Source organism: Salvelinus alpinus, chromosome 9, assembly GCF_045679555.1.
Source record: "Salvelinus alpinus chromosome 9, SLU_Salpinus.1, whole genome shotgun sequence".
In the NCBI taxonomy this organism is placed as follows: domain Eukaryota; kingdom Metazoa; phylum Chordata; class Actinopteri; order Salmoniformes; family Salmonidae; genus Salvelinus; species Salvelinus alpinus.
Genome location: NC_092094.1, coordinates 76,755,485 through 76,781,509, shown reverse-complemented (window position 1 = coordinate 76,781,509; position 26,025 = coordinate 76,755,485). Strand labels below are relative to the sequence as shown.

Here is a 26,025-nt window from a genome sequence, read left to right as displayed (position 1 = left end):
TGCCCAAATAAAATTCAATTCAAACTGTCTAGATTCCAGTCTTTCTTGACAAAATATAGTAAGTACACTGTTCATATTGGCTCTATGCTGTCTCTGCTCCTGCAGTACCATACAACAACCATCCATCCACGTGAGGTTCCCTGAGCTCAACTCAATGACAGCACAGGAGCTAGGAGAGGTTCCCTGAGCCCCCCCCCCCCCCCCCCCCGCGCATAGCATCGTAAACCACTTTCATTTGGAAATCCAGTAATTCTCAAACCTGTCAGAGAACCTAGCAGCATAACACCACACCAATGGATATTTATAGACTAGCTAGCTCACGTTAGGAGAGGAGACCCCCAAACCCATTTTTTGGGGGGAGCTAAATGGAATGTTTACATCGCCTTTCAAATCCAAGTTTAAACCCTAATTAAAAAAAGAATTCTCACGATAGGTGTGCCTTTATTCAAGAATATTAAATGAGATGCTCTTAAAAGCCCACTTCTATTACTACCTCAGCTAATAGGTACAAATGTGTCTGCACATTACGGTGGGTGAGTGCTGAACATCATACAGTACTGTACATTCTGTGAAAAAACAACTTGTCAAGCTGAAAGCTTACATTCATTTATTCATTCATTCCATCTGTTTCTTCTATATTTCCACCCCTGTTTATACAGTATGTCTTGCTTTCAGTGGAGATTAAGGTGACCTGTCATCCCCAGTACTCACCATCTTACAGTCTGTGAGTTAAAACCTTTTTCATAATGGACAAGCACTCCATTACTCTCCAAATAAAGATGCCAGGGTATAACCTTGTTGCATAGCCACAGCCCATCCCTCCACGCTACTGTCCAGGCCAATTATGTCCAAATTCATTTTCAGGGTCTGCATTTGGAAACAAAATGCTTTTATCTGGTCCCAGAATGCCTGTGCCCAACATTAGATCAATATTAAGGACATTTGCCCAACAATAGTTACACAAAGATGATCTCTCTCCATGTCAAGGGATGTAGTGGTATTTCCATGCCATACTTAAAGCTTATTGTATGTCAAGTCCCTCTAGGCATCCCAAGAACCTGCACTTCAGTGCATTATAGCAGAATGATCCATGTATTTCTTAAAACAACCACTTCAATCCATCAACAGACTGAGTACCTTATAGTTACTAGCAGTGTTTCAATGCAATGCTGGCCCCTTTCTTTCACTACTGTATTAGGTGGATGTGTATAGGATTCTGAGTTCACCGCCAGATTTCATCACTAAGAACGTACTCAAGATACATTGTAGAGTACCGTAAGTGAGTTACACATGGATGCAGTGTAGAGCTAGTACAGCAAATGCTACTACTGTAAGCATACAAAATAGAAATTGTTGAAAAGTTGTGTGGAATGTTCAAGTGAACAAGCATACAATTGAAACATAAGAGGCTAAACATGAGCATAAAATCTAATCATAAGGCCTTGCTGACCTGGTGCCATCTTGGGCTCTGCCACTGAGAGCTGTTGTGCTGATGACAGATGCTGAGTCGACTGGTTTCACTAAGACTGAGAGATTTCCAGCGGTGGGCCCTGACTCAAAGCGGGCCAGCTGCAGATGGCACAGTGGACCACTACTGTAGACCACTGGACTAGTGACGTGGTATTCACACTTTCCAGATGCCCTGGAGGCAGCAGAGGCACTCAAAAGCAGGAAGTGACCTAGAAAGGGAGGGAACCAGACAATCATTTCCCAGAAGTAAAAAAAACAACATTTGATTATAGAGAGCGAAACAACATTTAAAAAATGTGCCCCTTCTCTCTTGCCTGTTTTCCCAGCACTCAACACCATCTATCTAATGACTCCATTATGTCTCTCTGAATACAGTATACTACACCATGCTCTCAGTGAGATAAAAGGAGTACCACATTAAAAGTGTGAGTGAAAAACACAATTTGTGACTGTGCTTCCTCCCTTACCGTCAGAGCTCCCCTCCGAATGGTCGCTGACCGGTCTCATGGCCTGTGTGCTGGATCTGTGTTGCTGTGGTGATGTGACCCTCCAATCATATCTGATGCTGTGATTGGAGAAGCTCCAGGAGCAAGGCGATTCAAAATCACAGGAGGTAACTGCAGGAGTGAGGATAAAGAGTTTCATTAGGTCTGAGACTGACTCTATGGACCTGACACACATTCTTGCTCAACACTGGCCACTGTAACTGTATGATACCATTTACATTGTACTGTATTCATCAACGTCAACATGGAGTTCAAGAGGGAAACTACATCTGAAATAGATTTGTAATCAAATGAGTTGACAGTATTTATACAAATGAATGAAATGGAGACACAACCCATGGAAATAATTATCCTTATCCAATGCCAATTTAGGCCAACATGGCATCTTGCTTCAGAAGTATGATGAGATTTTTTACATTTTACTAGGCAAGTCAGTTAAGAACAAATTGCCCTATGGGACTCCCAATCACGGCCAGTTGTGATACAGCCCAGGATCAAACCAGGGATCAATCCAGGGTCTGTAGTGACACCTCTAGCACTGAGATGCAGTGCCTTAGACCACTGCGCCACAACTCCTTAACTGTGTACTCCACTCCACCAACAGTTCCTTACATGAGAAGAAGAAACTCCAAATGCCCATGGGTGAAATTAGCAGAAGTTAACCAAATCTCAGGGCAATTATCATTTGAAATCATTATGGTTACAGTAAATTAGCTACAGTATAGACTTCATCTTCAACGACAGCATAGAATTGTAGTGATAATCTCATGATTGCTGACACGTCCTCGGTACAGTTACCACAGTTTGTGGGCATTACTGTTTCTACTGTAATGCTGAACACATTCAGACAAGCAATGCAGAGTGATCCATATAAGTGGTAGCCTCACAGGGGTCAGAGACATTTTCCACTCATACCAAAGGAGCTCTCTGACATGCATTATCTGAGAGCACATTTACCAGACTCCGATAATGGCAATAAACAGACAACTCTGCCTACCTCCAAGAACAGCAGATACCAAACCAGATACAGCATATTCAGTAGAAAATGTCTATTTAGTGTGATATTGAAAACTTTTTATAAAGCATCTCTGAGCCTTAACAAAAGGCCATCATTAAATATCAAATAAAATATCCAAATATTCAAATATAATATCCAAATAAAATTGTATTTGTCACATGCTTTGTAAACAATAGGTGTAGACTAACAGTGGAATGCTTATATACAGGCCCTTCCCAACAATGCAGAGATAAAACAAGATGAGGAATAAATACACAATGAGTAACGATAACCTGGCTATATACACGGGGTACCAGTACAGAGTCGATGTGGAGGGGTACGAGGTAATTGTGGTAGATATGTACATATAAGTGACTAGGTAACAGGATAGATAATATGATAGATAACAGTAGCAGCAGCATATGTGATCATTTTTGAGTGAAAAGAGTTATTGCGAAAAGGGTCAATGCAGATAGTCTGGGTAGCTATTGGTTAACACTTTAATTAACTCTTTAATTTACTTCCGGCGCCGAAAAGAGATGGCCGCCTCGCTTCGCGTTCCTTGGAAAATATGCAGTATTTTGTTCTTTTATGTGTTATTTCTTACATCGGTACCCCAGGTAATCTTAGGTTTCATTACATACAGTCGGGAGGAACTACTGAATATACGATTAACGTCAACTCATCATCGTTCCTACCAGGAATATGACTTTCCCGAAACGGATCCAGTGTTTTGCCTTCCACCCAATACAATGGATCTGATCCCAGCCGGCGACCCTGTGCGACGCCGAAAAAGGGGCAAACGAGGCGGTCTCGTGGTCAGGCTTCGGAGACGGGCACATCGCGCTCCACTCCCTAGCATACTACTCGCCAATGTCCAGTCTCTTGACAATAAGGTTGATGAAATCCGAGCACGGGTAGCATTCCAGAGAGACATCAGGGATTGCAACGTGCTCTGCTTCACGGAAACATGGCTAACTCAAGGGACGCTAACGGAGTCGGTGCAGCCAGCTGGTTTCTTCATGCATCGCGCCGACAGAAACAAACATCTTTCCGGTAAGAAGAGGGGCGGGGGGGTATGCCTTATGATTAACGAGAAGTGGTGTGATCATCATAACAACACACAGGAACTCAAGTCATTCTGTTCACCTGATCTAGAACTCCTCACAATCAAATGTCGACCGCATTATCTACCAAGGGAATTCTCTTCAATCATAATCACAGCCGTATATATTCCCCCCCAAGCAGACACATCGATGGCCCTGAACAAACTTTATCTGACTCTTTGTAAACTGGAAACCACACACCCTGAGGCTGCATTCATCGTAGCTGGGGATTTTAACAAGGCTAATCTAAAAACAAAACTCCCTAAATTCTATCAGCATATCGATTGTGCTACCAGGGCTGGAAAAACCCTAGATTATTGTTATACTAATTTCCGCGACGCATATAAGGCCCTCCCCCGCCCCCCTTTCGGAAAAGCTGACCACGACTCCATTTTGTTGATTCCAGCCTACAAACAGAAACTCAAACAACAAGCTCCCGCGCTCAGGTCTGTTCAACGCTGGTCCGACCAATCTGAATCCACGCTTCAAGACTGCTTCGATCACGCGGATTGGAATATGTTCCGCATCGCGTCCAACAACAATATTGACGAATATGCTGATTCGGAGAGCGAGTTCATTAGGAAGTGCATTGACGATGTCGTACCCACAGCAACGATTAAAACATTCCCAAACCAGAAACCGTGGATTGACGGCAGCATTCGCGTGAAACTGAAAGCGCGAACCACTGCTTTAAACCAGGGCAAGGTGACCGGAAGCATGACCGAATACAAACAGTGTAGCTATTCTCTCCGCAAGGCAATCAAACAGGCTAAGTCCCAGTACAGAGACAAAATCGAGTCGCAATTCAACAGCTCAGACACAAGAGGTATGTGGCAGGGTCTACAGTCAATCACGGATTACAAAAAGAAAACCAGCCCCGTCGCGGACCAGGATGTCTTGCTCCCAGACAGGCTAAACAACTTTTTTGCCCGCTTTGAGGACAATACAGTGCCACTGACACGGCCCCCTACCAAAACCTGCGGGCTCTCCTTCACTGCAGCCGAGGTGAGTAAAACATTTAAACGTGTTAACCCTCGCAAGGCTGCAGGCCCAGACGGCATTCCCAGCCGCGTCCTCAGAGCATGCGCAGACCAGCTGGCTGGTGTGTTTACGGACATATTCAATCAATCCTTATCCCAGTCTGCTGTTCCCACATGCTTCAAGAGGGCCACCATTGTTCCTGTTCCCAAGAAAGCTAAGGTAACTGAGCTAAACGACTACCGCCCCGTAGCACTCACTTCCGTCATCATGAAGTGCTTTGAGAGACTAGTCAAGGACCATATCACCTCCACCCTACCGGACACCCTAGACCCACTCCAATTTGCTTACCGACCCAATAGGTCCACAGACGACGCAATCGCAACCACACTGCACACTGCCCTAACCCATCTGGACAAGAGGAATACCCATGTGAGAATGCTGTTCATCGATTACAGCTCAGCATTCAACACCATAGTACCCTCCAAACTCGTCATCAAGCTCGAGACCCTGGGTCTCGACCCCGCCCTGTGCAACTGGGTCCTGGACTTCCTGACGGGCCGCCCCCAGGTGGTGAGGGTAGGTAACAACATCTCCACCCCGCTGATCCTCAACACTGGGGCCCCACAAGGGTGCGTTCTGAGCCCTCTCCTGTACTCCCTGTTCACCCACGACTGCGTGGCCATGCACGCCTCCAACTCAATCATCAAGTTTGCGGATGACACTACAGTGGTAGGCTTGATTACCAACAACGACGAGACGGCCTACAGGGAGGAGGTGAGGGCCCTCGGAGTGTGGTGTCAGGAAAATAACCTCACACTCAACGTCAACAAAACAAAGGAGATGATTGTGGACTTCAGGAAACAGCAGAGGGAGCACCCCCCTATCCACATCGACGGGTCAGTAGTGGAGAAGGTGGAAAGTTTTAAGTTCCTCGGTGTACACATCACGGACAAACTGAATTGGTCCACCCACACAGACAGCGTTGTGAAGAAGGCGCAGCAGCGCCTCTTCAACCTCAGGAGGCTGAAGAAATTCGGCTTGTCACCAAAAGCACTCACAAACTTCTACAGATGCACAATCGAGAGCATCCTGTCGAGCTGTATCACCGCCTGGTACGGCAACTGCTCCGCCCACAACCGTAAGGCTCTCCAGAGGGTAGTGAGGTCTGCAGAACGCATCACCGGGGGCAAACTACCTGCCCTCCAGGACACCTACACCACCCGATGTCACAGGAAGGCCATAAAGATCATCAAGGACAACAACCACCCAAGCCACTGCCTGTTCACCCCGCTATCATCCAGAAGGCGAGGTCAGTACAGGTGCATCAAAGCAGGGACCGAGAGACTGAAAAACAGCTTCTATCTCAAGGCCATCAGACTGTTAAACAGCCACCACTAACATTTAGCGGCCGCTGCCAACATACTGACTCAACTCCAGCCACTTTAAAAATGGGAATTGATGGAAATTATGTAAAAATGTACCACTAGCCACTTTAAACAATGCCACTTAATATAATGTTTACATACCCTACATTACCCATCTCATATGTATATACTGTACTCTATATCATCTACTGCATCTTGCCATCTTTATGTAATACATGTACCACTAGCCACTTTAAACTATGCCACTTTATGTTTACATACCCTACAGTACTCATCTCATATGTATATACCGTACTCTATACCATCTACTGCATCTGCCATGCCGTTCTGTACCACCACTCATTCATATATCTTTATGTACATATTCTTTATCCCTTTACACTTGTGTGTGTGTGTAAGGTAGTAGTTGTGGAATTGTTAGGTTAGATTACTTGTTGGTTATTACTGCATTGTCGGAACTAGAAGCACAAGCATTTCGCTACACTCGCATTAACATCTGCTAACCATGTGTATGTGACTAATAAAATTTGATTTGATTTGATTTGATTTGATTTGATTTAGTGTCTGGAGTCTGCTACACTCACACAATCATGCACAAATTACTCATGTCAGTACAGTTTCTTCTCACCAATCAGAATGTACTAAAATTACCTTGGAAACCCTGCTTAGTGTTTGGAGCTGTTATTGTTCATTTCAGACAAATTCCATTCCATTGAACTTACCTAAAGTGTAGTGCAGGAGATATCTAGCATTTCTCCAATAAGACACCAACAAAACAATTCAAAAGCATTTTATAGTTCAAACTAAGAACGCTGCGTTGTGTCTGATGAAGCTAGTCATTTGTGAACGATCAGACATTGAAACAACTCCATTATCAGCAAAAGACCAAGGAATGTCAGTCTGGATTTTTAGGGGCTCCATAACTGGCATGGGGAATCTAACCAAGTGAATGTGTGAGGGTCCTGAAGGAGTGAAACCATTAGTAAGAAAGCCATCCCTCTCTTCTGGGACGCGGAAATATCCTAATAGAAGTGGGTAGGTGGAAAATGTAATACATTCTTTTTTATTGCATGCAGTTTGATGGGTTACTATAAATACAAGCATGCTTTTGTCATGAATAAACAAGGCAGATGAGGCTTTTTGTGTTAAACTAAATTTCAAGAGGGTCTTCATTTAATGAACAACCAAGACTGACAACGCAATGCTTTTGACTTCAGACTGTGTCACATTTTATAGTTAAAGATGTCGCAAATCAAAATGAACACATTACAATGTTGTAAAAGCTGTGACAAACACTGTATTAGATTAGTGCTTTCAATGGTTTAATTCACTCTCTGCAGACCACACATACTACTTACTACCTAAGAGAAACGGCAGCCCTATAAGGCAAAACAATGAATAACGACATACACCCTTAATGTCCCTGACACACATGACCATTAATGACACTTAATAAGTTGGGTTCCATACACACTTTGAATATTTCACTAACAACAGGGGAGAGTATTCTATGTAACTGTGTCAATAATGTCAATAAGTCAATAATGAATTCTTCTCCTGGTCTGCTAATGACAAACAGCTTGCTGTCTAAGTGAATAGTCTTACTTTGGCTCTCGTCCTCAGACCTCAAGCGATGGGGGAACATGAAGTTCTCCTCCAGGGACTTGTCCAATAAAGCATGGCTGGAGCTGCTAACTGAGAGAGAGAAAGAGAGAGAGAGAAACAAGTGGTTAGATGATTGCTGTTATGGACTGTGTGTCCCGACACCAGAGGATAGGTGGCTTACTCAAGTGTTCTCTGACGAGGCCTTTACATATAAATTGCACTCTGACATGTTGAATATAATGTAGCAGATGAATGTGGCCAAATGCTTGATGTTTTTGTTGTTCTACACTTTCAATAATGAATCTGAAGGCCACAGAAGATAATTGCTTGTCATATAACCTTGGGAAGGATCCATTTGAGTTCACAACGAGTTGTTGTCGCCTACGCATATGAACAAGATGTTTGTAAAAGGTGAGTTTGTACTGTAATAACACGAGGTTCATAACATTTATAAGGCATTATTAACAGGTTGTAAATACAACACTTAAGCGGTACAGTATAGTATTATGACTTGAGCGCAATTACCTAACATTACTTGAGAATACATCTGTTTTTGTTTACATGGGCTTAAGTTAACAATCTGTTAACAACATGGCTTGAGTTCTACACAATAACCAAAAAGGGTTATTAAAAACTCCTTTGCCATGTTTGAAATGGGCACACATTGCTTTGGATAGTAGTATCAAAGTAGATCAACTATTAGTATTATTACATTAAGCTCTGTTTTGAAATAAGTCATTTTTATAGAACCCATTTTTTTAATAGCCCAATTTAGCTCTCATGAAAAACCGGGACAATAAGTTCAATACAAGGTAACCATTACAGAACAGCTCAGAACCTTCTCTCTGGATTGCCATACAGTATACTGAGTCCTCGCATTGCTATATACATTATTATCACCACCTTTGATTAAACACAACCCCTGTCTTAGGGACGGTTTTAATCTTGGCAATAAAACCTCCACTTGTTTATAGAGGACGGGACATTAAGATATGCATCTTAATCGTATTAGTTAGGAATGCCTCCTCCCTGAATCTGTCTGTCCTTAGATTTCAATAACATCAGCTGAACTTAATGATCAAGTAATCCCTTTGGCTACGGCTTGTCCACACTTACTCAGTTAAATGAGGGTGGAGGGGATCAGGCTTGAATTTATACATCCTGGTCAGTGAGATTTACATTAAAATAAAACACTTGGAAAAACGAATTCTGGAAACCATATTTAAATGCCGTTTAATCTTCTACCACAGGAAGCATACAAGGTAATCCGGGATCTCAAGGCAGCTAGGTATTCAGAATGTGTTAAAAAGAAAAAATATATAAATAAACTATTCACAGAAGGGCCATAAACAAGATCAGGCAGCAGAGAATATTGCAAGTGTGAGAGCTCTGTTTTACCAAGGTACATAGAGTAGGCCTACATTACAGTAGTTCCACAGAGTGAGAGGCAGCAGAATCAGAATACCAGCAAGAATATCTATGCAAACAACATTAGAGTTGCCTCATACACAGCCCACAGAAAACACTCCTCTCCCAAACACTCTATTATAAATGCACCATGTTATTTCTGAACATGGTGCAACATCAGCACCATTACAGTAAACCCTTAGAGGCTTAAGAATTCTAACACAAAGACCTGAATAAAGCCCTACTCAAGTTTCCTGATCCCTCTGACTCGAGGCTCCAGGCTACCGACACGCTTTACGTCTCTGACTCGCCAAACAGGAACTCAGCCGAAGTGATTGAAACAAATCAAATGTGTATAAACAGATTAATTATAGACAACAAGCCCAATTCAAAACAAAGATTGGCGAATTTTAACTACAAAGTCACACAAAAATAAACTGGACATGACAGTTTTAGCTCAATGGAGTAGAGGGCTGGAAACAGGACACAACGCCAACAATCAGAGCCCTGGGGGTTAATGGACAAATCATGTGACACACCCCACGGTCCAATTAGGATCAACACACACTAACAGGAATAGGGGTTTTCACTGGGGGTCAGCATAACTCAACCTCACAAGACTGGACAAAAGAGACAATAAAAATAAGCCAATACTAGTATCGCGTCATTCTAAAGATTTACGCCTGTATGAAAAGCTCACATGACAATAGACAGTCTGTATGTTGCCAGATGCTGAAGAAAAACATACGAGACATGGCCATGCTTGTGAAATTGAATTATAAAAAAGCAGCTCACTAAATGAAGTAGGCTGTAACTATATTGGGTAAGATGACGTTTTTAATATTGTATAAAAACAGATGTTTCCCTGCAAACACCAACATATTTTCTCAGCTTAGATGCCATTAGATGCCTTATTTGCCGTTTGTCACACCAGCCTTCGCTTTGGCTCCCCCTCCTGTCCAGCTCAAGCGTTAGGCGTCGAGGGCCGTCTAGCTGCTGCCGAACCTACTGCTGGCAAACGCCCTTCACTCATCAACCCCGGACTTGTCTCGTCATCATTACACACACCTGGTTCCAATCCCCAATCTATCACTGTATATATACTGCCTCTGCCATTTGTCTTCGTCGGTCATTGTAAATGTTACTTGTTTTCCTGAGAGGAATCTCTCCTACTATTTCCCGAGTACTTTATATTTTGCACTTTGGGTTCGCCCTGTGCCTTTTTGTATATGAACATATATTTTGAGCACAACAACGTTTGGGTTTCATCCCACTTTGATCTATGGTGCTTAAATAAATTCAGTAGTTCTAAACCTGCGACTGCCTCCTGCCTACTCCTCTCTACACCAGTGACAGAATACCTGACCCAAGAAAACAGGACGCAGCAGGACATCCCGACCTCTCGGCTGTAGGAGCAAAGCTCCACCACCATGACTGGTGCCTGGAGCGCCTCGGGACTGCCATGGACGAGGTGCTTCGGGCTGTACGCCAACTGCAGGCTACACCACCACCTTCCCAGCTCCCCGCGGTCGTTCCAGCCACCCCACCACCATCACCAAGTCCAATGAGCAACGTCCACCTGCCCCTCCCGGAGGGGTTTGACGGCACCCAAGCTCATTGTAGGGGGTTTCTCCTGCAGTGTGACCTCCACCTGGCCCGTCATGCCGGAGTGGCCTCCGAGAGGGACAAAGTGGCCTTGGTGATCTTGGTGCTGACAGGCCGGGCTCTGGAGTGGGCGCACATCGTCTGGGAGAGGGACGGACCAGATGTGCAGTCCTATGAGCGCTTCTGTGCCGTCTTCAACCACCCTACAGAGGGCCGAGAGGGAGGTGAGCGTCTCCTCCGTATACGCCAGGGGTACAGGACAGCGTCGGAGTACGTTCTGGATTTCCGGACGGTGGCTGCGTCCACTAGCGGGAACGACCAGGACCTGTTGACGGTTTTCCGCAGCGGGCTACAGGCGGACATCCAGACCGAGCTGGCCTGTTGCGTTGAGGACCTCACGCTGGACCAGCTCATCGCCATGACCATCCGCCTGGATAATCTCCTGCATGCCCTTCGCCGTCCATCCCGGGGGTTCGGGTCTCTCCCAGGAACCTCCAGCGAGACTGAGCCCATGGAGGTGGGCACGACGCACCTTCCCCCTGAGGAACGCCAACAGCAACGTCAACAGGGTCTCTGCTCCTACTGCGGGGATTCGGACGACCCCTGGAACACCTGTCCCAGAAGGAGAACCAGGTGATTAAGCGACAGGCAGAGGAGCACTCCTGCACCTTCACAGGTAGGCGTGGACGTGCCTTGCTCCTCTCTGTCTACCCAGCCCGTCCTTCTCCCTGTCACCTTCCCTGACTATCCTGGCCCCCCACTGAGTCCTGCCCTAGTGGACTCAGGTGCTGCAGGCAATTTCCTAGACCGGTCAATGGCCTTATCATTACGCATTCCTCTAGTCCCTTTTCAACTCCTATCCCAGTCCTTGCCCTAGACAACCGTACCATAGAAACAGGACTGGTGCGCCATTCCCATTTCCCTCACAGTTACTCACAACCACCTTAAACTCTCCTGCACACCCTGCAGTTTTAGGTTTCAGGGGAGGGGTCTCTGTGTCAATCTGTGCCGCCTCCGTGGAAACCACCCACGTCCCTATCCCGATGGAGTACCGGGACCTACAGGTGCCATTTTCAAAGACTCGTACCACGTGCTTGCCCCCAGATTGCCCATGGGACTGCACTATCGACCTACTGTCTGGTTCTAACCTCCCCCGGGGGCACATCTACCCTCTCTCGCATTCAAAGACCGAAGCCATGGAGGCCTATGTCCAAGAGGCGCTGGCCCAAGGATTCATTCATCCGTCCACCTCTCTGGCCGCCTCCAACTTCTTTTGTGTGAAGAAGGACGGAGGTCTACACCCCTGTATCGATTACCGGACACTGAGTAAAGCAACTGTTAAATTCAGTTATCCCCTGCCTCTCATACCCACTGTGATCGAACAGATGCACGGTGCTAAGTACTTTACTAGATTGGATTGACACAGTGCCTACAACCTGGTGCACATAAGAGAGGGGTATGAATGGAAGACCGCCTTCCGCACCAGCACCGGGCACTACGAATACAGGGTAATGCCCTACAGCCTGACAAATGCACCCTCAGTGGTTCAATCATTCATTAACAAGGTGTTTAGAGACATGTTGGGTCGCTGGGTAGTGGTGTACATAGACGAAATCTTGTTGTACTCCACTACATGCGAGCAACAAGTCTCTCATGTCAGGTCCGTTTTGGAGAGGCTGAGAGGGCATCACCTGTACGCCAAGGCGGAGAAGTGCTTTTTCTTTCAGCAGGGGATCTCTTTCCTGGGCTATCGGATATCCACTGCGGGAGTAGAGATGGAAGAGCAGAGGGTCAGTGCAGTACGGTCCTGGCCTGTTCCATCCAACATCAAGGCAGTGCAGCGTTTCCTTGATTTTGCTAACTATTTAAGGAGCTTCATTAGAGGTTTCAGCACAGTGGTGGCCCCTCTCACCTCCCTCCTGAAGGGAGGTCCTCGACAGCTGTGCTGGACTAGGGAGGCCAACGAAGCCTTCCATGCGCTCGAGGAACGTTTTACTAACGCACCTATTCTGGCTCATCCTGACCCGTCTCTGCCCTTCATCGTGGAGGTGGACGCCTCCGAGGTTGGAGTTGGGGCTGTTCTCTCCCAACGCACTGAATCGCCACCTAAACTCCATCCATGAGCCTTCTACTCACGGAAGCAGTCTCCCGCAGAGCGGATTTACGACGTGGGGGATCGTGAGTTGTAGGCCGTCAAGAAGGCGCTGAACACATGGCGGCACTGGCTGGAGGGTGCTAAACACCCATTCTTTGTCTGGAAGGACCAGAAGAACTTGAAGTACATTCGAGCAGCGAAGAGGCTGAACCCGCGTCAGGCCAGGTGGGCCCTATTCTTTGCCAGGTTTGACTTTACCCTCTCCTACCGGTTGGGATCAAAGAACATTAAAACTTCTTGTCAATAGGGGGGGCCATTTCGACTTTGTAAAAAATTTGTTCCCAAATTAAACTGCCTCGTACTCAATTCTTGCTCGTACAATATGCATATTATTATTACTATTGGATAGAAAACACTCTCTAGTTTCTAAAACCGTTTGAATTATATCTGTGAGTAAAACAGAACTCGAGTTGGAGCAATCTTCCTGTCAGGAAGTGAGAAATCTGAAATTGGGAACTCTGTTCCTGGGTCAGTTAAATAATTTGCAATTATTCTATTGGTCGACAAGCACTGCATGCGATTTCCCCTAGATGTCAGCAAGCGTTGAGAATTGGAATGGGGTTGCTAGGTAGATCTGAGGCAGTATAAATAGGCTTGGCACGAGGGGTGCACCCTTTTCATCGTTCGCCATGACGCAAGACAGACCTCAGGATGGCATTCTGAGAAGCTCACGTTATCGGCGTTAGATATATCCGGCTCTGATTTTATTCGATATAGGTGTTAGAAACATCATAACGTAGTTATTTTAAACCGAGTTATATCAGTTTATATGAGTATATTGCGATTTTCGGAATTTTCTTTGTCCTGCGTTTTGAAGAGTTGGGCATGTTTGGGCCACATAGCTAATGTTTGCTGCTAATTACACGGTTGAAGACAACATTCTACAGCCGAGCTACGATTATAATGGACAAAGGACAACTTGCCCAAGATTCTGATGGAAGCTTATCAAAAAGTAAGAACTATTTATGATTTTAATTCGTTGTTCTGTTGAAAAATGTAAAACTACTATTCCGCCATTAATTTCGGTGCGGTCTCGCTTTAACGCACGCTGTATGTCGTAGTAACGGTAATTTTAAAAATCTAACACAGCGGTTGCATTAAGAACTAATGTGTCTTTCATTTGCTGTCCAACCTGTATTTTTTAGTCAAGTTTATGACCAGCTATTGATTAGATTAGGTGCCTCTCCAAGATGGCGCCGGACAGATTGCTTGAAGTTTGGCTACTAATCACATTGTATAACCACGATTTGTGCCGCTACATATGCACATTTTCGAACAAACCCTATATGCATTGTGTAATATGATGTTACAGGACTGTCATCTGATGAAGTTTATGAAGGTTAGTCAAAAATTATATCTTTTGCTGGTTTGTTACGATTGCTAACCTTTGCTGCTGGTAAATGGCTTGTGTTTCTGGCTATTGTGGTAAGCTAATATAATGCTATATTGTGTTTTCGCTGTAAAACACTTAAAAAATCGGAAATATTGGCTGGATTCACAAGATGTTTGTCTTTCATTTGCTGTACACCATATATTTTTCAGAAATGTTTTATGATGAGTATTTAGGTATTTGACGTTGGTCTCTGTAATTATTCTGGCTGCTTCGGCGCTATTTCAGATTGCAGCTGCAATGTAGAACTGTGATTTATACCTGAAATATGCAAATTTTTCTAACAAAACATATGCTATACAATAAATATGTTATCAGACTGTCATCTGATGAAGTTGTTTCTTGGTTAGTGACTATTTATATCTTTATTTGGTCGAATTTGTGATAGCTACCTGTGCAGGAAAAAAATGGTGGAGAAAACAAAAGTTGTGTCTTTTGCTATGGTGGTTAGCTAATAGAAATACATATTGTGTCTTCCCTGTAAAACATTTTAAAAATCAGAAATGATGGCTGGATTCACAAGATGTGTATCTTTCATTTGGTGTCTTGGACTTGTGATTTCATGAACATTTTATTATATGATATCCCTGTGGCTTTAGGCTAGGCTATGCTAGTCAGCTTTTTTGATGGGGGGGATCCCGGATCCGGGTTTGTGACTCGTTAGAGGTTAAGGCCGATGCATTGTCCCGGGTGCATGACACAGAGGATCGGAGGGAAAAGTGACACCCATTATTCCCCTGTCCTGCATTGTGGCTCCTGTCGTGTGGAATGTGGACACGGACATCCGTCGAGCACTGTGACAGGAGCCCTCACCTGCCCACTGTCCCGAGGGGCGTATCTACATGCCGTCTGATGTGCGGGACCGTCTCCTCGCCTGGGCACACACAGCACTTTTGGGGCACCTGGGTATAGCCAATACTATCGACTGGCTCTCCACCAAGTACTAGTGGCCCACCTTGGCCTGGGACGTCCGGGTTTAAGTCTCTTCCTGCAGTACCCCCGTCGCAGCATCGTCATACGGGCCATTCCTGCTGTCTCCCTTAATGGTCGATTATTCTGTCACGTTGGCATGAAGGATCGGGAGACAGACGCAGGAATACGTAATAGTTTTTTTTATTTAGCTCAAATTATGGTGTGCCGTGTAAAGGCACGGGGACAAAGACCAAACAAACACTATACAAAACACAGGGTTGAAACCCAAACAAAAGAGCGAGGAGTACCATAAAGTAAATACACACGGGTACAATGATTATCTCACGGGACAAGACCTGTAATCATCTACGCAATCCACAAGGGCACGAAAGCCTAAAACACACAACACAGGTACTCACACGCACCAACGGACATTGTAACAATAATCGTCAGCACCATGGTGAACAAAGGGCACATAAACTCAGCAAAAAAGAAACGTCCTCTCCACTGTCAACTGTGTTTTTTTTCAGAAAACTTAACATGTGTAAATATTTGTATGAACATAACAAGATTCAACAACTGAGACATAAACTGAACAAGTTCCACAGACATGTGACTAACATAACTGGAAAAATATGTCCATGAACAAAGGGGGGATCAAAATCAAAAGTAACAGTCACTATCTGGTGTGGCCACCAGCTGTATTAAGTACTGCAGTGCATTACCCCACTCTTCTACCAAGGCACCTGCAAGTTCCCAGACATTTCTGGGGGGAATGGCCCTAGCCCTCACCCTCCGATCCAACAGGTTCCATACGTGCTCAATGGGATTGAGATCCGGGCTCTTCGCTGGCCATGGCAGAACACTGACATTCCTGTCTTGCAGGAAATCACGCACAGAACGAGCAGTATGGCTGGTGGCATTGTCATGCTGGAGGGTCATGTCAGGATGTGCCAGCAGGAAGGGTACCACATGAGGGAGCGAGGATGTCTTCCCTGTAACGCACAGTGTTGAGATTGCCTGCAATGACAACAAGCTCAGTCCGATGATGCTGTGACACACTGCCACAGACCATGACGGACCCTCCACCTCCAAATCGATCCCGCTCCAAAGTACAGGCCTCGGTGTAACGCTCATTCCTTGGGCGAGAAACGCGAATCCGACCATCACCCCTGGTGAGACAAAACCGCGACTCGTCAGTGAAGAGCACTTTATGCCAGTCCTGTCTGGCCCAGCGATGGTGGGTTTGTGCCCATAGGCGACATTGTTGCCGGTGATGTCTGGTAAGGACCTGCCTTACAACAGGCCCTCAAGCCCTCAGTCCAGCCTCTCTCAACCTATTGTGGACAGTCTGAGCACTGATGGAGGGTTTGTGTGTTCCTGGTCTAACTCGGGCAGTTGTTGTTGCCATCCTGTACCTGTCCCGCAGGTGTGATGTTCGGATGTACCGATCCTGTGCAGGTGTTGTTATACGTGGTCTGCCACTGCGATAGCGATCAGCTGCCCGTCCTGTCTCCCTGTAGCACTGGCTTAGGCGTCTCACAGTACGAACATTGCAATTTATTGCCCTGGCCACATCTGCAGTCCTCATGCCTCGTTGCAGCATGCCTAAGGCACGTTCACGCAGATGAGCAGGAACCCTGGGTATCTTTTTTTACTGTTTTTCAGAGTCCGTAGAAAGGCCTCTTTAGTGTCCTAAGTTTTTATAACTGTGACCTTAATTGACTACTGTCTGTAAGCTGTTAGTGTCTTAATGACCGTTCCACAGGTGCATGTTCATTCATTGTTTGTGGTTCATTGAACAAGCATGGGAAACTGTGTTTAAACCCTTTACAATGAAGATCTGTGAAGTTATTTGGATTTTTACGAATTATCTTTGAAAGACAGGGTCCTGAAAAAGGGACGTTTCTTTTTTTGCTGAGTTTATATACAAATACAATCAGTTGGAATAGGGGCCAGGTGTGCACAATGAAAGTTCCAGAGGGATCCATGACAGGTTCGCCCTGTGACTTTTTGTTTATGAAGATATATTTTTGAGCACAACAGTGTTTGGGTTTTGATCTATGGTGCTTAAATAAATTCAGTAAACCTGCGACAGCCTACTCCTCTCTATACCAGTGACACCATTTGCCATTTGGCTTCAAAATAAAGCAATTGTTGGTTCAATTTAACAATTGGCATGTGTTATTGAAAACACTAAAATGCATAAATTGATGTTTACTTTGGGGGTGTTGGCTACTGACTATCAAATGAAGCAAAGATGTTTCCAGAGTAAGGGGTTGTTTGACTGTTTAACGTCACATGTGCGGTTCAAAGCTGAGATGACGCCCTAAGATTGGCTCTAAAAATGTAACAAAAGAAAAGTATATTCAATCATCAACCACAGGATATCTGGTCATCTTCAGAAATGCAAGGAATGGATGATCTGGCTCATTAGCTAGTGCAGGCCCAGCCTCAGAGCAGAATCTGTGATTGAGGTGCAGGCTGTGTCGTGTGCAAGCTACTCCAGCTGCACAGGCGACGGAGCACATTTGACAGTGACAGCTGGGCCTGCTTAGCCAACCAGCTCCACGGCTCCACGCTGCCAACAAGCTCCTAAGCAGACCCGTCTCTCCTCTACTCCTCTTCTCAGAACATCATGCAGCAGAACAACGTCTTCTTACATCCTCTTTTCCCTGCTGAGTCATCCACTGGAAAAGCATCCGCCTGCTTCCGAAAGGCTTTATCCCCTCTGGGGAAGAGTAATGTCAACTTACACTATAGCCCCATGATCTAAGAGACAATGACAACGCCCCACGGTCTGAAGACAAAGATGGTATCCCACAGCATTTCAACTCAATCACACAAACCTGGGTTCATAACCTCCCTGCCGTGCTCCACATTTAGTTCAACTTCAAAGGTAGCGCCTGGTGTACCGGGCACGCACTACAAAAACCCCACACTTGGTAAAAAATGTGAAATGTTTACTCTTGATAACAGCCTTTTGTGTACGTTTGAGCGATTTAAATTGTTTGCATGTGTTCCATTTCACCTCACACCTTTCATGCTCTGAAATCTGCGAAACAGAACAAACACCTAGAGTGAAACATTTATATTGTCACACAAAACTTGAAAGATACTTGAAAGATATTTAGTTCAGGGAACACTGTTGCTTACAGTACATTCTCACACCGGGGCGTTTTGCTCATTATATTTTCAGTCTTTTGTTCTTTCCAAGGGTTCCAGTACATAGTGGATTATGATATGGTAATACATCAGTACTGAGCTATTTCAGATATTTCCAAATTGTATTCTGACCAAAAGGGTGCCCAAAACGTATAATACTTGAACTCATTCACAGAAAAGGTCTTTAGAAGGGAGCAATTTATTTGCAATGTTGTTTTAATGAAATCCATATCCTAAGGCATGGTTTGTTGTAGAGGGACATCAACTAGAATCAGTGGTCTGCATCATTCCCAACTGACCAGTTTACATCCTGTTTAAGTCATGCACTGTCTATTCATGCAGAAACGCCTAAACATATCAGATGTCTCACACATGTGGGTGTTAAAAGCTCTGCAGGATGTACAGGAGCTGGTGCTGTACCCACTGAGAGGGGATGTCCAGAGGGATAGACTAATAATAAAGCTTTGGCAGTGCATAGGCAAAATGCTAAAAACCATGGTGCTATTCTTCCAATGGACCATTGAATGCCTGTCACAGTGATACAACTCACTCATCGTCACCATCTTTCCTAAGTCGCCAGAAAAGCCACAAACAAAGCTATACTCATTCGTTATTTACTGACTCGAAACAGTGGGAACTGGAAACTAAAAACAGCATAACAAAAAAACTATCAAGACAGTCAATTTACTATCAAGGCAACAAAAAAAAAGCTCTGGTAGAGAGAGAGCCCAAAATCATATCACAATGTTCTGAGCATCAGCCTTGCCTTTTTCTAATCTAGTTTACGAAAGTTCAATCAGGAAGGCTGGTCTGAATGCTCATTTAACTTCATCCAGTAGGCTTAACATAATTCACTTTGTTTCCTTTTCTACGGGCATATTGGGAATGAATACAAATGTATCATCATCATCATCATCATCATCATCATCATCATCATCGTCTTGTTTCTTCTTCTCTGTCCTATTAGCCATGTGTGGAATGTCTTTCACCTATTTACCTCATAGCCTTTAAGCACGGCACAATAATGCACATTCATCACGCTTGCTGTTTAACCTACTCTTGCAATTAGCACCTTCCTCTCCCTCAGCCAATGGGCTTAAATCTTGGGATGTATTTAAATGTCAACCTACGCTCGTTCTCTCACTTTCTCACTTTTCGACAACCATCCACCTCCTCACCACCACCAGCTATAATAACCTTAAGGTCTGTCATCAGCGGGGGAAAGGAGTTCCAATGATGGAAACCAGCAGACCCGCATAGTGCTACCTGCCATCACATCATCTGGCTCTGAGGATCTTCCCTTGGAGACAAGACCATTCCCCAAACCATTTATTAAAATGTCATAATGCATTCCGTCATTGTTGTTCATTCAGTTAAGCCTGTACTCGATTGAATTAGCTGAAGGTCCAAGTAGGAGTCTTCATTTAGCCAATAACTACTGCTTTGATGAACAGAACAAGACTTGCCAAATGGAATCTTCATTATTCACAAAGGAACGTTTCTGTAGTGATGTGGCCAGGACATTTAAACCTGACAAATGAGTTTGGTGCTGATCCAACACACTTCCTTCAAACACATTGAACCACCAGGGTATACTTTATCACCATTTAAAGAAAACGAGGTGGGATTAGTCTCCCTTGAGCTTAAAATAGGAAGTAACTCTTGGACATTGGGCTCCCTTGTAAAAATAGATTAACGATTTGATTCCAAGTGTAATCCTTTTCTATTCTAAAATGTTATGATACTGTATATTGTGTATCCATGCATACTTAGGGACTCGTACAACACAGCTTCAGCATCAATATAATATCTACAGTATGATCTGACTCAGAGCCATTAGTGTCCTCCTAAGTGAAGCAGTGATGTTTGACCTTGACTTCAAACCAGCTCCAGAGGCTAAGGAGTATCTTGGAAGAAGAGGAGACAGACAGTGGAGTCACTGATAAACAGAGCAGCACATCTGTTGAAAGCACATCTGTTGAAAGCACATCTGTTGAACACATCTGTTCTCTTCATTAGAAGTGCTTGACATTCATTAGGTTCCAGGACAGTGAAACCGCACAGCGCTCTTCACCAAGCCTGTCAACAGGAATGTTTTCCTCATTAAACTGAAGGCTTTCGCATTCCTGTCATATTATATAGAGCTGAGATGAAGCAGTTCTGCTCCTTACCCTGTATAGAGTTAATAATGATCAAATATAACAAGGGATTATGTCCTGCAGTCACCTTCCTTCAAACACTATACTGTACATTAGTGGAATGAAAACAGGTTAACATGGCTCTTCCTGACTGGTATCCATTCAGGGAGGAATATTGCCCTTTTCATTTATTCCACTACAGCAGGGAGACTGACAAAGTCCAGCAACTTAACTGGTCAGCCTATTTTAATTAGGTCTACTCTGTTAGTCTGTGACTGGTACTAGATGTATTGTGGTTACAGACTTAAGTAACTCTGGAGTCAACCAAAAACGTATTTTCTGAAACTCATTGTTGTAAAAGATGAGTAAGATGTCAATCTGACAAATTCAAGCCCTATTAATAGGAAGTTAGAGCAGGTTTTTAGGCATAGAGAACCAAACCTATGATAACAGAACATTGAATTCCACAGGAAATTGTGTTTTAGGTTTTATTTTCTTGCTCATTCCTGACATATCGTATGGGGCTGTCCACCAGAACTCTGACGCACGCCACTGACACATCGAGGAGAGCAGTGCTGCAGAAAATCAAATACACAGGAGACTGGGCTCTTGTGATTACAGATATCCTCAAGAGCACAAACTCAACAGCCCAGAGGTAAAACTCAGCAGAATCTGCTCTCTGTTAATTAGCCAGCCAAAATACCACGACAGTGTTTTCATGCTAGTGAAAATTGGCAATTTCCAAAGGCGTTTGTTCAGGAGGAACCCTAGATCTGGACAGACCACAGACAGGATGGAAATATCCAGGCCTCCAGCTGTAATAAGTTCCTCTTTGTTTTTCAAACTAAACACAACTGGGAACAGGGTCTGTGCTGCAACTTGTCTCGTCCTTTTCTACCCAGAGAGACTATTTGACCACTAGGAAAAACATGGCTACCGCACCGCAAGACCACGACAAAATACAGGGTCTGTTGTTGGAGCCAAATGCTGGTCTTTTCCCTCCCCACTTCTAAGGACCTATTCATATGCAGTGAATCAGGCTTTTGGCATTTCCCAAAAATTACACCATAATTCAATTTATAATTTAATTGGTTGCAGCTAGGCTTGAATTAGATTCAGGGGTTCCTCAGACCTCAGACCCCTGTCCTTCCATTTACACTAAAAGCCCACATCATCCAGACATTCTGCCCCTCCACACATCCTCTCTATCCCCCATCCATCCACTCACCTCATCACAACCTCGCTTTCCCATTAATACATTGAAAAGTGAGGTTTTATATAATCTTCAGTTCTAGCCCGTCAGTGGAAATTGGCCATTTTTAAAGAACTGTTCGGGAGGGACAGGAAGGAAATATGAGCAATCACAACCACCACAACCTTGCTTTCCCATTAACACATTGAAATCTATATGCTATGACGACATACATCAGAGATTCAAGATAGATAAAAACACATCTGGACAAATTCGGGCATAAGTTTGGATGTGGGGACGAGTCGGAAATGTGTCACCGCAACGCCACTGCCGTATTCGCTTGTTAGTGAGTGTTGCAACCGAGGACAGCGCTTTAGCACTCGGCGGTCCCATTCCTTGAGCTTGTGCGTCTTACCACTTCGCGGCTGAGCTGTTGTCACTCCTAGATGTTTCCACTTCACAATAACAGCACTTACAGTTGACCAGGGCAGCTCTAGCAGGGCAGAAATTTGACAAACTGACTTCTTGGAAAGGTGGCATCCTATGACGGTGCCTTGTTGAAAGTCACTGAGCTCTTCAGTAAGGCCATCCTACTGCCAGTGTTTGTCTATGGTGATTGCATGGCTGTATGCTCGATTGTATACACCTGTCAGCAACGGGTGTGGCTGAAATAGCCGAATCGACTAATTTGAAGGGTTGTCCACATACTTTTGTATATATAGTGTAGATGGCATGATCTTCATAGAAAAGGTGAGAACCTTTCAATTCTGCATTAAAATCAACAATTCCATAGTGAGTCATGCAATCTACGGTACAGAAGATCATCATTTAATAGACGTGTCAGTCTGTATTCCATTCAGGGAGGCCTGTGCTAACTGCTTCAATCATTCACTTAACATAAATTGAGGGATTGATTAACTGAAAACATGTTGAAAGTCTTTATCATTTAGAATAATATCTAAAGGGGGTAAATACATTTTCACAGCCTGGTTTTGATTATCCACCTGGAAATGGCTCATCGCTGGCTTATGAAGGAGCAGGTGCCATGCCATAGACAGTTTTGTACACTAAATCAGATGAGGGCTTACCTATTGGGAGCACTACTTTATTTAATAAAATACAATTTAATACAACTTTAATACATATTTGTTTAAGATAAATACATTTCCATCATCTTCACTCTGGTGCATTATCCTTCTTCTTGTTTTGTCTTTCGTTCTTCTATGTTTTGGAGTCTGGTCTTCTTTGGTCTGATATTTAGAAGGGTTTTGTTGTTTTTTGGTTTATACATGATGTCCATTAGGTCCAGGTATTTACAAAGGGGTCCAGTTTCAAGTGGATTTTAGCTGTTATTTGTTCCATATCTTGGATTGCGTTGGTTATGTTGGTCTAGTCCTGGATGGTTGGTATTTGAGGTGATAGCCAGTGTCTTGTTATTGCTTTCTTACATCTGGACAATAAGATGTTATATAGCTGGCCTCCTGAGTGGCACAGCAGTCTAAGGCACTGCATCACAGTGCTAGAGGCATCACTACAGACCCTGGTTCGTTCCCAGGCTGTATCACAACTGGCCGTGTTCGGGAGTCCCATAGGGCGGCGCACAATTGGCCCAGTGTCATCTGGGTTAGGGGAGGTTTTGGCCGGGGTAGGCCGTCATTATAAAATAAGATTTTGTTCCTAACTGACATGCCTAGTTAACTTCTTGCAACTATAGGGGGTGCTGTTCCGCATTAGCATATTTGGGTCTCCAAATTAAACTGCCTCGTGCTAAATTCTTGATCGTACAATATGCATATTATTGTTATTATTGGATAGAAAACACCTTCTAGTTTCTATAGAAGTTGGAATTTTGTCTCTGAGTGGTACAGAACAATTTCTACAGCACTTTTCATGACAGGGTTCAGATTTCAGAAATTTTTACCTCTGATCTGGAGTCTGTTTTTAAGGCGACAGTGAATGCTATGAAGAAACCGACACTGCCTACGTCTTCCTCTGGGTGTCTGTACGTCATCACGTTTTGAATGAAATCGATGGGACATTCACAGCCATTATAAAAGACCAAAATGTATAGAGACCGCCCTTTCTCGTCGTGCGCCTGAAGCGTGAAGGCCATCGGACTTGCCTCGTTCCAAATCGTTTTTTAGAGAGTGATATTTCTCCGGTCATGTTTTCAGTCGTTATAGTTGTTAAAAACATCATAATGTAGTTAATTTGAACCGTTTTATAGCAATTTATATCCGTTTAGTGCGATTTTGAGGAATTTCTTTGTCGTGCCCTTTTTAGCTTTGGAAACGTTTCGGGGTGTCGGTCGTTGGTGGTGGACATTTCGAAGGACAGAGGACATCTATCGACCAAAAGACGTTTATAACATAGAAAGGATACATTGCCCAAGAATATGATGGAAGAACAGCTCAAAGTAAGCAATATTTAATATGATAAATCGTGTTTCTGTCGAAATATTTTAAACGCATATTTCGCCATTTTGTTTGGTATAGCTTCACTTGGCGAACCCTGTATTGAAAAGTAAGGATAATTTTTAAAATGTAAATCAGCGGTTGCATTAAGAACTAATTTGTCTTTCGATTGCTGTCAACCCTGTATTTTTTAGTCAAGTATATGATTAGCTTTCAATTAAACTAGATCACTCTGATAGATGACGTCAGACATATTGAGGCTTGATTTCCTAGTATTTTTATTGTGTAACCACGGTTTTGTATGGCTAAATATGCACCTTTTCGAACAAACTGTATATGTATGTTGTAAAATGATGTTACAGGAGTGTCATCGGAAGAATTCTGAGAAGGTTAGTGAAAAAATTAATATCTTTTGGCGGTGATTACGTTATAGCGCTCTTTGGCTGGAATCGATGCTCTGGTAACGTTTGCACATGTAGTATGCTAACTTATCGATTTATTGTGTTTTCGCTGAAAAACGCTTAGAAAATCTGAAATATGGTCTGAAATCACAAGAACTGGGTCTTTCCATTGCTATGCTTTGTCTATTTTTATGAAATGTTTTATGATGAGTAAATTGGTCATACACGTTGCTCTATCTAGTAATTCTAGTGGATTTGTGATGGTCGGTGCAATTGTAAACTGTGATTTCTACCTGAAATATGCACTTTTTTCTAACAACACCTATCCAATACCATAAATATGTTATCAGACTGTCATCTGAAGAGGTTTTTTATAGGTTATTGGCTATCAATATCTTAGTTGAGCCGAATTGGTGATAGCACCTGAAGGAGTAAGAAACTGATGGAGTTAGAAAAGTGGTGTATTTTGCTAACGTGTTTAGCTAATAGATTTACATATTGTGTCTTCCCTGTAAAACATTTGAAAAATCTGAAATGGTGGCTTTATTCACAAGATGTGTATCTTTCATCTGGTGTCTTGGACTTGTGATTTAATGATATTTAGATGCTACTATCTACTTGTGAAGCTATGCTAGCTATGCTAATCAGTGTGTGGGGGGGGTGGGGGGTGATCCCGGACCCGGGGTAGAGGCTCGTGAAAGGTTAAGATAAAAAATATTGGGCCATGTGTTTAGCAGATGTAAAGCACATCAGATAGTAAAACTTTGTCATTCACTACTTAAGAATTCGAATATGTCTGAATATGCCATCACTCATTATTTCCCTCTAAATGAGCTTCTGGAGCAACAAGCTACAAAATGATTTGCATCAAAGGCACCATCTGTAGTATATTATTGTGTTTTCTAAATGTCCTTGAGCCTTAAAGAGTTTTCATATTCTTCCTCTTTATTCAAATATGTTCACACACCGCGTTAATTGCTAATTGAGACAAGATTCACAATTAACTGCTTACTTAAATGAATAGCCCATCTGTTCAATTACATTGACGATTCATACAGTAAAAAAAAATATATTGATATGCCATCATAATAAACAGATTCAAGTGAGAATCAAAGTATTGGAGGTTATAGAGCACAGCGTAATTGAACAATATTCATACCCCTTGACCTTTTACACATTTTGTTACGTTACAGCCT

The 26,025-nt window shown here is 43.6% G+C and overlaps 1 protein-coding gene across 2 annotated transcripts in view; it reads right to left on the bottom strand.

Annotated features, from left to right (window-relative positions):
• LOC139530654 (tyrosine-protein kinase receptor-like) overlaps positions 1 to 26,025 on the bottom strand; it is a 75,918-nt gene that overhangs the window by 35,586 nt on the left and 14,307 nt on the right. For both annotated transcript variants that reach the window (XM_071327239.1, XM_071327238.1), the window contains exons 2-4: positions 8,051 to 8,140; positions 1,938 to 2,087; positions 1,451 to 1,679 (exon numbers count right to left, since the gene is read on the bottom strand). In XM_071327239.1, the coding sequence (XP_071183340.1) occupies positions 1,451 to 1,679; positions 1,938 to 2,087; positions 8,051 to 8,140 (469 nt within the window). The remainder of the gene's footprint in view (positions 1 to 1,450; positions 1,680 to 1,937; positions 2,088 to 8,050; positions 8,141 to 26,025) is intronic.